The following is a 15,569-nucleotide window of genomic DNA, read 5'->3' on the forward strand; positions in this document are numbered from 1 at the left end:
GAGGGCAAGGCAACCCACTCCAGCATTTCTGCCTGGAGAATCCCATGGACAGAAGAGCCTGGTGGGCTATAGTTGGCAGGCTACAGTCCATAGGTTCAAACAATCAGACACAACTGAAGCGACTTAGCACTCATGAACTATCTATTAATCCTAATTCCTGGTTAGGAATTAACCCCACCCACACCCCTTTTCCTTTCAGTAACCAGAAGTTTGTTTTTAATAACAAATGGTATTTTGATGAGAGATTCCAGGTGACAAAGGGGCCCAGTAGAAGGTATTATTTATGGCTTTTGTAGGCACCTTCCTCCATTAAAAAAAAAATACATTTTACAACTTTGTTGGTTTAAGACACATGTAATCTAAGCTAGATTATATTCATTTTTTTTTCTCTTTCTGATTTTAAAAGAAATTAAAACATATTCACCGGTCCCTCTGAGCACGATGGGCTCTGAGCACTGTGGTTTAACTCTGCCAGATAGATATGTAAGTCCTGCGTCTAGGACCTTTCAAAAGGTTAGGACCCCTGTGAATTTAATTTTATATGTATTTTTTATTACTTTTTTTGTTGTTTGTTTTCGGTTACAAGCTTTAGTTAGTTCTGCTCCCGGTGAATTTTAAAACTTCACGTTTGCCTTGCAAATTTCCTGGTGGTCCTCTGGTTCCGACTCTGCCCTTTCATTGACGAGGGCCCAGGTTCAAGCCCTGCTGAGGATACTAAGATCCCGCTGGGTGACTCGGCCAAAAAAAAAAAAAAAAAAAAAAAATATATATATATATACACACACATATATACATATATACATACATGCTATCATGCTGTCTGTCCCTCTTCCAACCACAAAAGCCTCCCAAACCCCTCCAGGGTGGCCATGATTCCCACCCTCACCCACGCCCCCAATTATCCCATCCCTTTTGTTCATTTCCTGGAAAACATTAATTACCCATTGAGATGCACTAAATTGTTCTTTCTCACTAGACTGTGGGTCCCCGCGGACAGGGCTTTTGTCCCTGCGGAGCCCCGTGGTGGTCTCCCGCGCCCGGGCCCCCCAGAGGTCCCCAAACGCGGTCTACGTGGCAGCCGGCGGGGCAGAGAGAACTTCGCTGGGGCGCCTCAGGGACTTTCCCGGTCCCGCCGGGAAAGCGTGATCTCACCCGGTTCCTCCCTCCTCGCCGGACGCGGAAGGGGCGGGCGGCGGCCGTGCGCCTGGGGCTACAGGCGGGCCCTCGGCGCTCTGCCATCCGCTGGCGCCACCAGGCCGTCCGGCCACCAACCTCCGCCCCGAGGACGCGAGCGGTGTGGCCGGTAGCCCCCGCGACCCCAGGTAGGTGAGAAGGGGGCGAGGGCCTGGGGGGACAGGAGACCCCCGCAGGCCTGCAGGGGTAGGGGGCCTGGCACCCCGCAACCCTCGCCACGGGTCAAGGCCAGCTGCCCCCCCTGGGAGCTTCGGACGTCCTTGCGATGCATGTTCAGGTCGCCCGCCCCAAAGCTGCAGCTCCCCTCCGTGGCCCAAGTCCTCATACCCCCTACTCTTCAACAGCCGGAGTCCTCCCCAGCAGGCTCTGTTTCCCTCCCAATACCCCTTTCCTCCTCCTCCTCCAAACGGGGCGCTCTCTCTGCCCCAGCCCGGGTTCCTCTTGCTCCGTGATCGCCACTCCCACTGCCCTCTCCTCCAGGGCACTGAATCTCCACTTTTTCCAAGGGCTTCGGGGACCCCTTCCCACGGCGCAGCGCACTTCTTTCAGTGGGTCTCATCCATCAGATGGGTTCCGTCCCATTCAGAATGAATCCGGGAATGATCAGCTACTCATTCCCTAGACCTTCCCGTGGGGTACGGGGGTCGTTGGTACTGGCCCAGGATTGGATCCAGGTCAGCTCAGTTGTGGCTGCTGGCACCACTCAGGGCCCGGCTGGCCCCAGACCTTCTTCCTGGCACCTGTACTCCTACCCTCTCCTTGTGGCTCAGCAGGGGTTTGAGGGAGGGGCACCCCCTGTGACCTGGGCAGGCTGAGGTGTGGGTTCCAGAGTTTGGGGGAAAATTGATGGAAGCCCCAGGCTCCAGAGCCTGACTGGGCTTCTGTGTCCTCCTCCGAATTAAGGCCATTCATTCATCCTTCAACAAACATTTATGAAGCACCTGCTGTGTGCCAGTAGACACTGTTCAGTACGTTGGGCACACAGTAGGGGCCAAATAGTGTCCTCATGGAACCACAGTGGGCAGAAACTGTGACCCGTGTGTGTGCTAAGTGCAGAGGGCAGGTATCTGATCCCTTCTTTAGTGGACAGGCTTGATAATTCCTCAGATCCAGGTGTGGGAAGGGGACTGCACATAGTAGGTGCTCAGTGAGTAAAGGGGGCTTTATTGTGATGGCTCAGATGGTAAAGCCTCTGCCTGCAATGCAGGAGATGCGGGTTTGATCCCTGGATCCAGAAGTTCCCCTGGAGAAGGGAATGGCAACCCACTCCAGTATTCTTGCCTGGAGAATCCCGTGGACAGAGGAGTCTGGTGGGCTACAGTCCATGGGGTCACAAAGAGTCAGATAGGACTTAGCAACTAACGCCCGCAATGAATAAAGGCAAGGACCCTGTAGCCAGGCTGTCTGGTTTAAATTCCTGCCTCTTTACTTGCTACCTGTGTGATCCTGGGCAAGTCACTCAGCCTCTCTGTGCCTACCTTTACCCCTGGTTAACAGGCAGTTTTTGAAGGAGTCTTAACTCACAGGCTTGGCTTTTGCTTTGCAGAATGCCTGGCATCTAGCAGGTGCTCAAGAAACACTTATTGAATAAATGCCCCTTGAGTCTCCTACACATTTTCCAGAGATAGTCTGGTTATGTTTTAACTTTCATATCTCTTGGGAACTTTAAAAAAAAATTTCTTTCTTTAAAAAAATATTTATTTGACTGTACCAGCTCTTAGTTGAGGCAGCCGGGATGTTGGGTCTTGGTGGCAGCATGCAGGATCTTTAGTTGCAGCAAGCAAAAATCCTGGTTGCAGCGTGTGGAATCCAGTTCCCTGACAAGGGATCGAACCCGGGCTCCCTGCATTGGGAGTGCATAGTCCTAGCCACTGGACCACCAAGGAATGCTTTATTATATTGTTACTCTAAACTCTCACACATGACAAGGGCCCCTTTCCTGCTGGTTTTACACACAAGGAAACTGAGGCTGAAAAACAGGCTCCTACAAGCTGGCAGGTGGCAGAAGAGCCAGGTTCCCCACTCTTGTGGCTGCTCCCCTGCTGCCCAGGCGCCCGCCGTCAAGTGTGAGGTGGACTTTGCCCTGGAGGCCGTGGAAGGTAGGGCAGCAGGAAAGCCAGGTTTCCTGAAGGCTGGGGTGACCGCTGGGCAGGGCATATCGAGTGGATGGGGAACATGCTGGGGGAGGCAGTGTCTAGGGAGGGGGCACTGAGTCTGGGCTCAGGCTGGCAGACAGGGGAATGGAGAAGAAGCAGGGTGTGATTTTAGGCAATTTGCCAGGAGGGCAAGCAGGAGTGGTCGTGCCTGGCTGGTTCTCAGCCTGGCTGTGCTGTGCGCTTTTGTACAAACGCAGCCCTGAGCCTCTGCTGCGGGGGCCACTAGCTCGGGGGCCTCAGCTGGGGCCGGGGGGGCCAGGGTGGGGCAATCATCATGCACTTGAAGGCTCGTGGAGCAGTCAGGATGTGCTAGGCATTGGTCTGTACCATCTCTACATGGATTAGACCTATGGCAGCCCTCGTAGGAAGGGCTTATCTTTGTACCCAATCCACAGAGGTGGAGACTGAAGCACCGACATGTATATGGCCAGTCCAAGATCATAACCTGGAGGCAATACAGCTGCGATCTGAGCCCCAAGGGCACACTCTCTCTGACTGCTCTCTGTTGCCCTGGAGATGACTCATTTCAGAAAGGTGTCCTTTAAAGGGGGACAGCCTTTGGCTCTGAGACAAGCACAGCCGGCACGGTCTTGCTGACCGTCTGAATTCCAAGAGAACCCAAAATATCTGAGTTTCACACACAATCTCCTCTGTTCAACATTGGCAGCTATTTCAGATTGACTTCTCACACTGTTGCTGGTGTAGTCGGGAGTTGGTAAGTTTCATTTTTCCTTTTTAGCATTAATTTTAAGATTTTTTTTTTTTAATGTGGACCATTTTTAAAAGTCTATTGACTGTTACAACATGGCTTCTGTTTCACATCTTGGTCTTTTGGCCATGAGGTTATGTGGGATCTTAGCTCCCAAACCGAGGATCGAACCTGTACACCCTTCATTGGAAGGTGAAGTCTTAACCACTGGACCACCAGGGAAGTCCCTCCTTTTAATATTTTATAGACATAGAACCTGAATTCAGAATAGGACACAGATCCTAAGTACTGAACTTGAATTTTCGGAGTGAACACTGCATGAAATAGAACTTAATATCCAGCCCCCATCGTGTCCCATCCTTCACACTATATCAGCTGTTGCCCTTTATCAATTAAAAATCTGTCTGATTTTTTTTATCTTTTTTAAAATTAATTTTTATTGGAGTATAGTTGATTTACAATGTTGTGTTAGTTTCAGGTGTACCAGAAAGTGAGTCAATTCTACATATACATATATCCACTCTTTTTCTTTTTTTTAAGCTTCTGTCCCCATATACATCATTACAGAGTACTGAATAGAGTCCCCTGTGATTTTTTGCTTTTTAAGTTACTACACACACAGCTGTTTCTAGGAGCCACTGAGAGGTGGAAAGAAAGTTGATCCAAGGGTCAAAACTTCAAGTAATTTTGATATTTCAATAAGTTTTGGCTGACTTGTGGTCCCATCTGAAAGTAAGATTGTTGTCCTCTTTAATCCCATTTTGTTGATGGTGAGCTCACATCAGAGTTAGGAGAAAGGATACACTTTGCCTTTTTCTTACTGCTCACTTGTGCCTGCATTATGGCAAGTTGTCTGTCTTCCACTTTCCTCCAGGACTATGCTGGCCATGAGCTCATTTCATGGGCTATTTTAATTATAACTAGATAAGTCTATTTCTTAGGCCATGTAACCAGGTCCATGGAAGCTGGAATCTCTGGTGATATGCTTTGGAGACCACAGGGTTAATGGGTTTAGATTCAAGCAGCCTGGCTTCCAGTCCACCTGTGCTCCTTACATACCTTTTCTTATACTAATTCTCCCCCCGCCCCAATATTTATTATTTATTTATTTGGCTGCACTGGGTCTTAGGACTTTAGTTCCCTCAGCAGGGATCAAACCTGGGCCCCCTGCATTGGGAGCACAGAGTCTTGACCACTGGACCACCACGGAAGTCCCATTCTTGTACTAATTCTCCAAGATCTAGTATGTATTTTTTCAGGTCTCGATTCAAACTCTCTTTTTTATATATATGTATATAGTTTAAGTGAAATCTGAGCCTACTGAAACAAAGTTGGGTTTAACGGGGTGAAATTTTTTCTTTTTTCACACTGCCCAACTTTTCCATTTTAATGAATTAAAATTGAATAAAATGTAGTATTTACTCTCTCCCCGGCAGCTTCTAGCCACATTTCCAGTGCTCAGTAGCCACACAGAGCTGGGACTGCCATCACAAAGTCCCTCAGGTGTGGGGCTTAAACACCAGAAATTTATACTCTCATGGTCTGGAAGCTGGACGTCCAAGGTGAAGGTGTAGGCAGGGCTGGTTCCCTCTGAGGCCTCTCTCCTTGGCTTGCAAACGGCTGTCTTCTCCCTCCATGTCCTCAAGAGATCCTCAAGAGATCCTCTGTCCTCAAGGGTGTCTGTGTCCTAACCCCATTTTATAAGGACACCAGTCTTATCGGATTGGGCTTCCCAAGTGGCTCAGTGGTGAAGAATCCACCTGCAGTGCAAGAGATGCAGGAGACTAGGTTTGATTCCTGGGCGGGAAGACCCGCCCCCCAAAGAAGGAAACAGCAACCCACTCCAGTATTCTTGCCTGGAGAATCCCATGGACAGAGGAGCCTGGCAGGCTACAGTCCGTGGGGTTGCAAAGAGTAGGACATGACTGAGCGACTGAGTGTGCGTGCGCGCGCGCGCACACACACACATGCACACACACACACTTAATGGATTAGGGCCCCACCCTAGTACCTCATTTTAACTTGATTACCTCTGTAAAGTTCCCATCTCCACTGTGGTAACATCCTGAGGTCCTAGGGGTTAGAGTTTTAACATCTAAACTGGGGAAGGGGGACCCAATTCAATTAATGACAGCCAGTTAGGATTCCCTGGTGGTCCAGTGATTAAGACTCTCTGCTTCCAGTGCAGGGAGCAAGGATTCAGTGCTTGGTCAGGAAACGAAGATTCTGAATGCTGCATGGCACGGCCAAAACTAACCAAAAAAACCCCAACCAGTTACACTACATAATGATTATATGGGCTAGTGTGTGTTTCAGTCATATTCAGCTCTTTTCGATCCTATGGACTATAGCCCACCAGGCTGCTCTGTCCATAGGATTCTCCAGGCAAGAATACTGGCGTGGGTTGTCATTTCCTTCTCCAGGGGATCTTTCTGACCCAGGGAATGAACCCGCGTCTCTTATGTCTCCGGCGATGACAGGCAGGTTCTTTATCACTAGCACCACCTGGAAAGCCCACATGGGCTCCAGTGACAGGCATTTTGGTTTTAGGATTAGAAACACTAGTGTCATAGCACTGTTCTGCTCATCCCTAACTGTGCAATCTAAGTTTGCCCCTCCATGGAATGGAAAAAGAAAAATCATATACCTCTTTTGTAGCCCAGGTGTTGGCAGACTTTTTCTGGAAAGGATGAGAGCATCTATTGTCATCTGTAGGGGCTACATGGTCTCTGTGGCAGCTACTCAGCTGAAAGCAGCCCTGGGCCCCAGGTCAATGAGTGAGCGTGCTTGTGTTCCAGGACAACTCCACAAAAACAGCCTGTGGGCTGGGCTTTGTGACCCTTGTCCTAGGCAGTTGTACACAGTGTCATCATGTGTACAAGCAAGCTTGACCAAAAATCTGATGGAGGAGAGGGAGTGAGCTGCAGGGATACACAGGGGAAACAGTGTTCCAGGCACAGGAGCAGCCAGTGCAAAGGCCTTGAGATAGGACCGTGTCTGGCAAGTTTGAAGGACAGCAGGAAGGACAGTGTGGCAATCAAGAAATATAATATACTAGGTTTGGACTTCCCTAGTGGTCCAATGGTTAAGACTCTGTGCCTCCACTGCAGGGGGTGCAGGTTTGATTCCTGGTTGGGGAAACTAAGATCCCACATGTGGTGCGGTGTGGCCAAAAAAATAAATACACTTGTTTGTATATAATGTGTATATATATGGCTTCCCAGGTGACTCAGTGGTAAAGAATCTGTCTGCCAATGCAGAAGGCCTAGGTTTGATCCCTGGATCGGGAAGATCCCCTGGAGAAGGAAATGACAACCCACTCCAGTATCCTTGCCTGGAAAATCCCATGGACAGAGGAGCCTGGCGGCTACAGTCCATGGGGTCACAAAGATTTGGACACAACTGAGCATGTATTTTTTATATACATATACCTACTTTGTTGCCATATATTTGCTTTTAACAGAATTAAAAACATTTATGAAAAAAAAGGAACTCTTTGCAGTAATATATGGCTCATATTTAGTCTTTATGGAAAAATAATTCAGAAACCAAGGAAGCACATAAGCAATACTTGTTCTCCTTTTTATAGTTATGACTCTACTTTTTAAAAAAATATTTCTTTATATATTATTTATTTGGTCATGCTGGGTCTTAGTTGCAGCATGTGGGATCTAGTTCCCTGACCAGGGATTGAACCTGGGCCCCTGTACTGAGAGCTTGGATTCTTAGCCACTGGACTACCAGGGAAATCCCTTTTCTATTGATGAGTGAAGCACTGAAATGTTGACCTTCAGTCTAGTGGACAGAAGTGGTTTTGTCACTTTGCTTTTGTCATATATTATATATAATAGTATTTTATGTACAGTTTATAAATTGGACTGGATTGTCAGCTCCAAGAGGGAAGAGTATTCCTTTTTTATTCTTCTTTCTGTCCTGATATGATCAGTAGTGTCCAATACATGGCAAATGCTGGAAAATTACCTTTTGAATGAATAAATGAATGTTATCTATGTATACTTTCCTCCTCTTCACAGACTTCCTTTATTACTTGCAGTAAATATGTTTAGTGTTTTTACTCTGTGGATGGCACAATGGCTTGCTTGAAATGTGAGCAAATGTGGTCCCGCTGAGCCCATTTGCCTTCTTGGCAATACGCATGAGGCAAGGCCCCCGCATTTAGACAGGTTGAGGTGGTTCTAGGTTTTCGAGTTGAAGCCCAAGTGCCCTCTCCCCTACACCCCCAGTCCCACAAGACCCTGCATGACCTGCCCGTCCCCTCCCTGCCCTCTCCTCCTCCCTCTCTCCTCCTTGCTCACTCTGCTGCTGCTACACGGGCCTCCTCGATGCTCCTCAAACACACCAGACAAAGTCCAGCCCCAGGGCCTTTGCACAGGCTGTTCCCTCTGCCTGAATCTCTCTTCCCTTAGATGTTCGATGGGTGACTTTCTCCCCATGTTTGTGTCCTGTTGAAATCTCTCTTCTCATTAAGACCTTCCTAAGCCATGTTGTTTAAAACTGCACATGGGACTTCCCTTGTGCTCCACTTGCTAAGTCTCTGTGTTCCCAATGCAGGGGTCCCAGGTCAGGGAAGTAGATCCCACATGCCACAACTAAAGATCCTCTGTACCTCAACTAAGACCTGGTGCAGCCAAATAAATAAATATTAAAAACAGAACAAAACTGCACACACCCACCCCTTAATTCTTGGAGACCATGACCCTCCTCCCCTCCTTGTTTTTCAGTGGCATTTATACAGTATAAATGTGATATACCGTGACTTTCACTTGTGTCTCTGTTGACCACTTGTCCCCCCCCACTAGGAAGTCAGCTCCATTTTTTGGGATCTCTGTTATTTCTCCATCCCCATAAGCATTTCAACATGTCAGGCCACTTCAATTTTCAAAAACAACTAGACGCTGCTCACCTCCTCGTGGGTTTCCCCCAGCACCACCTCACCCTCTGCCCCTTCTTGCCAACTTCTCCTCTGCCCACTCTGCCCAGTCACATCTCCCTCCACCCTCCACCCTCTGGCTCTCTCTGCTCTGTGCCTGGCTTTCCTGGAATCATTGACCTTTGTCCTGGGCCCTATGACATTTGCTCAAAATGAATTTGCAAAAAAAAAAAAAAAAAAAAATGCTGAGTCATTTATACAGTGACGTCTGTGATTTGTCAGTCAAGGGGGTTGATGGATGAATCAGCTCCTGATCCAGATCAGGGATCCTCCACGTCAGGGCTTTTCAGCATCTAGGGCCAGGTCGTTCTCTCCGGGACAGGGGAGTCGTCCTGGGCGCTGTGGGATGTTGAACTGCATCCCTGGCACCTACCCGCCCAATGCCAGAAGCCTCCTTCAATGCAGTTGTGACAACCAGAACTGTCCCCAGATGTTTCCAAGTGTCCCCTGGGGGGATAGAGTTGTCCATGGTGGAGATGCACTGGTTTTGGGCTCTTGGGGGAGGGGGTCTCATCATGGGCACCAGGGTGGAACTGGCAGTAGGCATAGTTGAGGGGCAAAGAAAGTGTTCTTAGCCCCCTGGACTGGAAGTGAGGCTATGCATTTTTACAGGTCTGAATGTGATATACCTTGAGCACATGGGGACTTAAATTTGGGGGTTTGGGACGCTTTTCATGGTGTCTTGTTCTGTGCCCTTGGGAGAAACCTTCTCTCTGTGCGTGCTTTTTTTTTTTTTTTGCCACAACATGTGGCTTATGGGATCTTAGTTCCCTGTGCTGCGCTAAGTTGCTTCCATTGTGTCTGGCTCTTTGTGACCCCCATGGACTGTAGCCCACCAGGCTCCTCTGTCCATGGGGTTCTCCAGGCAAGAATACTGGAGTGGGTTGCTATTCCCTCCTCCAGGGGATCTTCCCTACCCAGGGATCAAACCCAGGTCTCCTGCGTCTCCTGCATTGCAGGTGGGTTCTTTATCACTAGTGCCACCTGGGAAGCCCTTAGTTCCCTGACCAGGGATCAAACCCAGGCCCCCCTGCAAGTGGAAGCGCTGAGTCCTAACCATTGGACCACAAGGAAAGTCCCTCTTTGCCTGTTTTCTTTTATTTATTTTTGGCTGTACTGGGTCTTTGTTGCCGCACGGGGGCGTCCTCTAGTTGTGCCGAGCAGGGGCTACTCTAGTTGTTAGTCACTGAGGTGGCTTCTCTTGTAGAACACAGGCTCTGGGCACTCAGGCTTCAGTAGTTGCAGCCAAGGGCTTAATTGATCTGAGGCATGTGGGATCTTCACGGACCAAAGATTGAACATGTGTCTCCTGCGCTGGCTGTGCTTTGCTGTGCTTATTCACTCAGTTGTGTCCGACTCCTTTTGACCCCATGGACTGTAGCCCACCAGGCTCCTCTATCCATGGGGATTCTCCAGACAAGAATACTGGAGTGGGTTGCCATGCCTTTCTCCCAGAGATCTCCTGCATTGCAGGTAGATTCTTTACCATCTGAGCCACCAGGAATACTGGAGGCTCAGAGAATACTCCAAGAATACTGGAGTGGGTAGCCTATCTCTTCTGCAGAGGATCTTCCCGACCTAGAAATTGAACCAGGAAAGCTGGTGGTTGGGAGGCAGACAGAAAATGTAAAAGGTTTAACACACAGGAAATGGTCAGCCGGTGGCCAGTTCTGTTGTGGGGGGACATGGAGAAGACAGACTGGGATAGAGAACCAGGGTGGTCATGGAGGGCTCCCTGAGGTGGTGTCATTGTACCTGGGGGCTGAGGATGAGATTTGGGTCACCCAGGCAAAGGTCTCGGTGCTCCAAGCAGAGGGAATGGTGTGTGCAAAGAGCCTGTGGTGGGAACCAACTGGGCATTTTTCAAGAAATGGAGAGAAGAGGAAAGAGCCTCCAAAGGGCTTGGCAGCAGTGTTAGTCATAGACCTGACCCTCTGTCATGATTAACTTCATAGTAATAATGAAATATGTATCAGTTAGCTATTGCTACATAACAAATTACCCCAGAACTTTGTGGCTTCAAAACACAAACATTTATTATCTCACACAGTTTCTGAATATTAGGAATCTGGGGGTCAGATGAGCTGGATGCTTCTGTCTCTAGGTCTCTGATGAACTTGCAGTCTGGCTGTCTTCCTGGCTGCATCATCTGAAGACTCAACTAGGGCTGGATTCTGAGATCACCACCCCCATGTGGCTGGTGGTGAGAAGCCTCAGTTCCTCCCCAGGTGGGGCCCTTACATCGTGGTTTACCCCTGACAGAGTGTCAGACAGAGTGACTAAGAAGGTAGCCAGTGTCTTTTATTTATTTTTTTAAATTATATTTATTTTGGCTGTACCATATGGCATGTGAGATCTTAGTTCCCCAACTAGGGATCGAACTCACACCCCCTGCAATGGAAACGCAGAATCTTAACCACTGGATTGCCAGGGAAATCCCAAGCCAGTGTCTTTCATAACCTAATGTCACAAGTGACACCTCATCACTTCTACCATATTCTATCAATCTCACAGAACTCTAGGACCACATTGGAAGGACCACCCCGGACTGTGAATACCAGGATGTGGGGTCACTGGGGTCACCTAGGAGACTGACTCTTCCTGAGTGACATGTACTGAGCGCCTACTGGCTTCCATTCATGGCACTCAGAGTTTTCCTCTCTGAGTTATGTTAACGCTACTCAGCTCCCTGAAACACTTCCATAAGTGGGCTTATTAGCAGCTTACTAGGCAGTGTAGTCTTGTGGTTAAGCACATTAGCCCCAGCCTCTGGAACCAGACAACTGGGGTTCAAATCCCAGCTCTGGGATTTCCCTGGCAGTTCAACAGTTAAGACTGGATGCTTTCACCTCGGGGGCACAGTTTCCATCCCTTGCTGGGGAACTAAAATCTCACATGCCATGTGACAAAAAGTCAAACAAACAACTAAACAAACAAACCCCAGATCTCTCACTGGCTGTGACTTGGGGCAAATGACTTCACTTCTCTGGCTTACCTTTTTCCTCTGTGAATGGAAAAAAACATTAGTTGCTCAGTCGTGTCTGACCCTTTTTGACTTCATGGACAGTAGCCCGCCAGGCTCCTCTGTCCGTGGGATTCTCCAGGCAAAGATACTGGAGTGGGTAGCCATTTCCTTCTCCAGAGGATCTTCCTGGGAATGGCTACCCACTTCAGTATTCTTGCCTGCAGACTTTCCAATTGTGGCACTTGGGCTTCAGAGCCTGGGCTCAGTAGCTCTGCTGTAGGTGGAATCTTAGTTCCCCGATCAGGGATCAAACCCACATCCCCTGCATTGGAAGGCAGTTTCTGAACCACTGGGCCACGAGGGCAGTCCGGGTCTGCAGGGTTTTGGCGGCACTGGGGGGGGTGGTGGGGTGGTGGGGGTATGTGTGTGACGTCTGGACTGCCTTTCAGAGCCCCCTTTCTGGTGATAAGCATGTCTTTCTGCTTCACAGGTCTGCTCTACAGTCCCCAAGGGGCCTGGTACCCGTGAGCAGGGTGGAGACACCAGGCCTGCAGCGCAGCGGGGCGGCGTGCAGAACATGACTTCATCATCCAGTGCTTCTCCCGCAGCCGCTGGAGGCCACACCCACCTGAGCCCATGGCCTGCGCGGGCCCTTCGCTCTCTGCCGCCTTTGACATTCTAGGCGCCGCGGGTCAGGACAAGCTCTTGTATCTTAAGCACAAACTGAAGACTCTGAGGCCCGGCTGCCGGGGGGCATACCTCCTGCACGCCATGGTGCTCCTGAAGCTGGGCCAGGAGACCGAGGCCAGGATCTCCTTGGAGGCGCTGAAGGCGGATGCGGTGGCCCAACTGGTGGCCCGCCAGTGGGCTGATGTGGACAGCACCGAGGCCCCAGAGGAGCCCCCAGACCTGTCCTGGGCTGTTGCCAGGGTGTACCACCTGCTCGCCGAGGAGAAGCTGTGTCCCGCGCCTATGCGGGAGGAAGCCTACCGGGCAGCCCTGCGCGCTTTCAGCTCCAGGGACGACCTCAAGCTGGGGGAGCTCCAGGAAGAGGCCCGGGACCGGTGCGGATGGGACGTCCTTGAGGATCTGGGAGGAGTCCAAACACTGCGCTCCAGCTCCGATCTGGGCTGCCTCCCGCCCTCCTCGGCCTCACCTTCCCGGACGCGCAGCGACCCGCGGCCCATAGAGCATCTTTCGGGCTGGAGCAGAGCATGTTCCCTGAGATCCACTGGCAGCCCGGCCTCCCTGGCCAGCAACTTGGAAATCAGTCAGTCGCCCACCATGGCCCTCCTCAGCGTGCACCACAACCCCCATGGGCCCAGCAAGCTGTGTGACCATCCCCAGGCCAGCGTGGTGCCCGAGCCCGCCCCTTTGGGTTGCCAGGAACCGGAGGAGATGAGCTGGCCCCCATCGGTGGAGGCTGCCGGCTCCCCGGTGCGGCGGAGCAGCCCAGGCCCAGGGCTTCCCGAGGTGACCACGGATGCCTGCCCCGCCAGCCCGCACGACCTTCCAGAAGTGCCGGAAATCAGCGCCCACTATCCGGTGGAGTGTACAGATGTGCCAGCGCCCCCCAAATCTCTCCCTTCACCTTCTAAAAACGCCTGCCTAGTCACAGATCAGACGCCAGTCCAACTTTCAGAGGAAGACACCGCTTACCTGTCGGCTCAGCCACGCCCACCGACTCCTTCCATGCCCCAAACATCCCCGTCCTTTCCTTCCCCATCGATGTCTCCCTTTCCTTCTCCATCGACCTCTCCTAAGTCTCACCCGACCTCTCCTAAGGCTCACCCGACCGCTCCTAAGGCTCACTCGACCCCTCCTAAGGCTCACTCGACCCCTCCTAAGGCTCACTCGACCCCTCCTAAGTCTCACCCGACCTCTCCTAAGGCTCACCCGATCGTCTGGAACCCAGAGCCCTCTCCTGCGGAGCTGGAGTCGTCCGAGCAGAAATTCTATAACTTCGTGGTGCTCCACGCGAGTGCGGATGAGCACATCGCACTGCGCGTGCGCGAGAGGCTGGAGGCGCTGGGCGTGCGCGATGGGGCCACGTTCTGCGAGGATTTCCAGGTGCCCGGGCGTGGTGAGCTGCACTGCCTGCAGGACGCCCTAGACCACTCGGCCTTCATCATCCTGCTGCTCACCTCCAACTTCGACTGCCGCCTAAGCCAGCATCAGACGAACCAGTCTCTGATGCGCAGCCTTACGCGCCATGGATGGCAGGACTGCGTGATCCCCTTCCTGCCCCTGGAGAGTTCCCTGGCCCAGCTCAGCCCCAGCACATCTAGCCTGCTTACCGGCCTGGTGTGGCTGGACGAGCACTCCAAGATCTTCGCCAGGAAGGTGACCAACACCTTCAAGCCCCAGATGCTGCGGGCCCGCAAGGCCAAGTGGAGGAAGGACCAGGATGCCCGGGCACTACGGGAACAGAGCCAGCAGCTGGAAAGTGAGCGGCAACACGCAGCGGCGTGGGGCGCGGTGTACTCGGCTTACGTCCACAGCTACCTGGCCTACCAGACGCAGGTGGAGAATCTCCAGGTCGCTTTGGCGAACTACATGCCATTTGGGACTCAGCTGCCCTTTGGGGGACAGGGGTCCCTGGGAACCCCACCATCACCCTTTCCCACCCTGCCGGGTCATCAACCACCGCTCCTACCTCCTTGGCTGGGGGGCACGCCCCCACCGATCTTCCCGCAGCCCCCGCCGACCTTTCCGCAACCTCCGCAACCTCCACTGACCTTTCCACAACCCCCGCCGACCTTTCCACAACCCCCGCCGACCTTTCCGCAACCCCCGCCGACCTTTCCGCAGCCCCCGCCGTCCTTCTCACAGCCCCCACCGGCCTTCTCACAGCCCCCGGACTTCCCACAGGCGCCACCTGCGCACCCTCAGAGCTCTGGGCACCAGCCCCTCATCATACACCATGCACAGATGGTCCAGCTGGGGGTAAACAATCACATGTGGAATCAGAGAGGGACCGAGGCACCCGAGGACAAGACGCAGGAAACGGAATGACCTAGTGACTGGACCTGATGACCTTGGCTTTGACACCCCTCCCCCCCCCCAATCTGTAGAGGGCGGTGGAACACGGGGTCGTTTGCTACTTTCAGGACACTGCCAGGGGAGAACGTCCATCTCAGGAAATAGGGCAAAATGGGCCCCATGACTTTCTGGCCCTGGAGGTGGCCAGAACTGGATGTGAATTTACCAATTCTCTCTCTTCCCCTCTCTCTAGATGGTGGTAATGGGGTATGAGCTGGGGGTATGGGTATGGTGTTTCAATTGTAATAAATATTTATTGAATGCTTTGATAGCACCATTGTACTCAGGAAGGCCTGCTCCTTGCCATTTGTCAAGATAAAAACATGGCTAGTGGGACCTCCCTGGTGGTCCAGTAGTTAAGACTCTCTGCTTCCAATGCAGGGGGCGTGGGTTCCATACCTTGTCAGCAAACTGAGATCCCACATGCCATGCTGTGTGGCTAAAAGCAAAACAAAAAACAGAGTAGGTGGCTACTATTGCCATAAAAGGAACAGGAGCTGAAAATTTGGTTTTACTTCATTCGTCAGGATGTAGTCGCCTGGGCCATCCCCA

At 51.4% G+C, this 15,569-nt stretch overlaps 1 protein-coding gene across 2 annotated transcripts; it reads left to right on the plus strand.

Moving 5' to 3' along the window:
- Positions 1-1,189: 1,189 nt before the first annotated feature.
- TICAM1 (TIR domain containing adaptor molecule 1) lies at positions 1,190-15,299 on the plus strand. 2 transcript variants are annotated; one of them, XM_061150631.1, is made up of 3 exons: positions 1,190-1,322; positions 4,018-4,065; positions 12,466-15,299. In XM_061150631.1, exon 3 carries the CDS (start codon positions 12,612-12,614, stop codon positions 14,988-14,990), a length of 2,379 nt encoding a protein of 792 aa, XP_061006614.1. In that variant the 5' UTR covers positions 1,190-1,322; positions 4,018-4,065; positions 12,466-12,611; the 3' UTR covers positions 14,991-15,299. The 2 variants fall into 2 exon arrangements, with proteins under 2 accessions (XP_061006614.1, XP_061006613.1); XM_061150630.1 differs by lacking the exon at positions 4,018-4,065 and having other exon boundaries at positions 1,196-1,322.
- The last annotated feature ends 270 nt before the right edge of the window (positions 15,300-15,569 follow it).

The sequence above is a fragment of the Dama dama genome, chromosome 9, assembly GCF_033118175.1.
Source record: "Dama dama isolate Ldn47 chromosome 9, ASM3311817v1, whole genome shotgun sequence".
Lineage (NCBI taxonomy): Eukaryota > Metazoa > Chordata > Mammalia > Artiodactyla > Cervidae > Dama > Dama dama.

Bases quoted from the DNA above. Each gene is read 5' to 3' on its own strand.
- TICAM1 (XM_061150631.1), top strand. From the start codon at position 12,612: ATGGCCTGCGCGGGCCCTTCGCTCTCTGCCGCCTTTGACATTCTAGGC.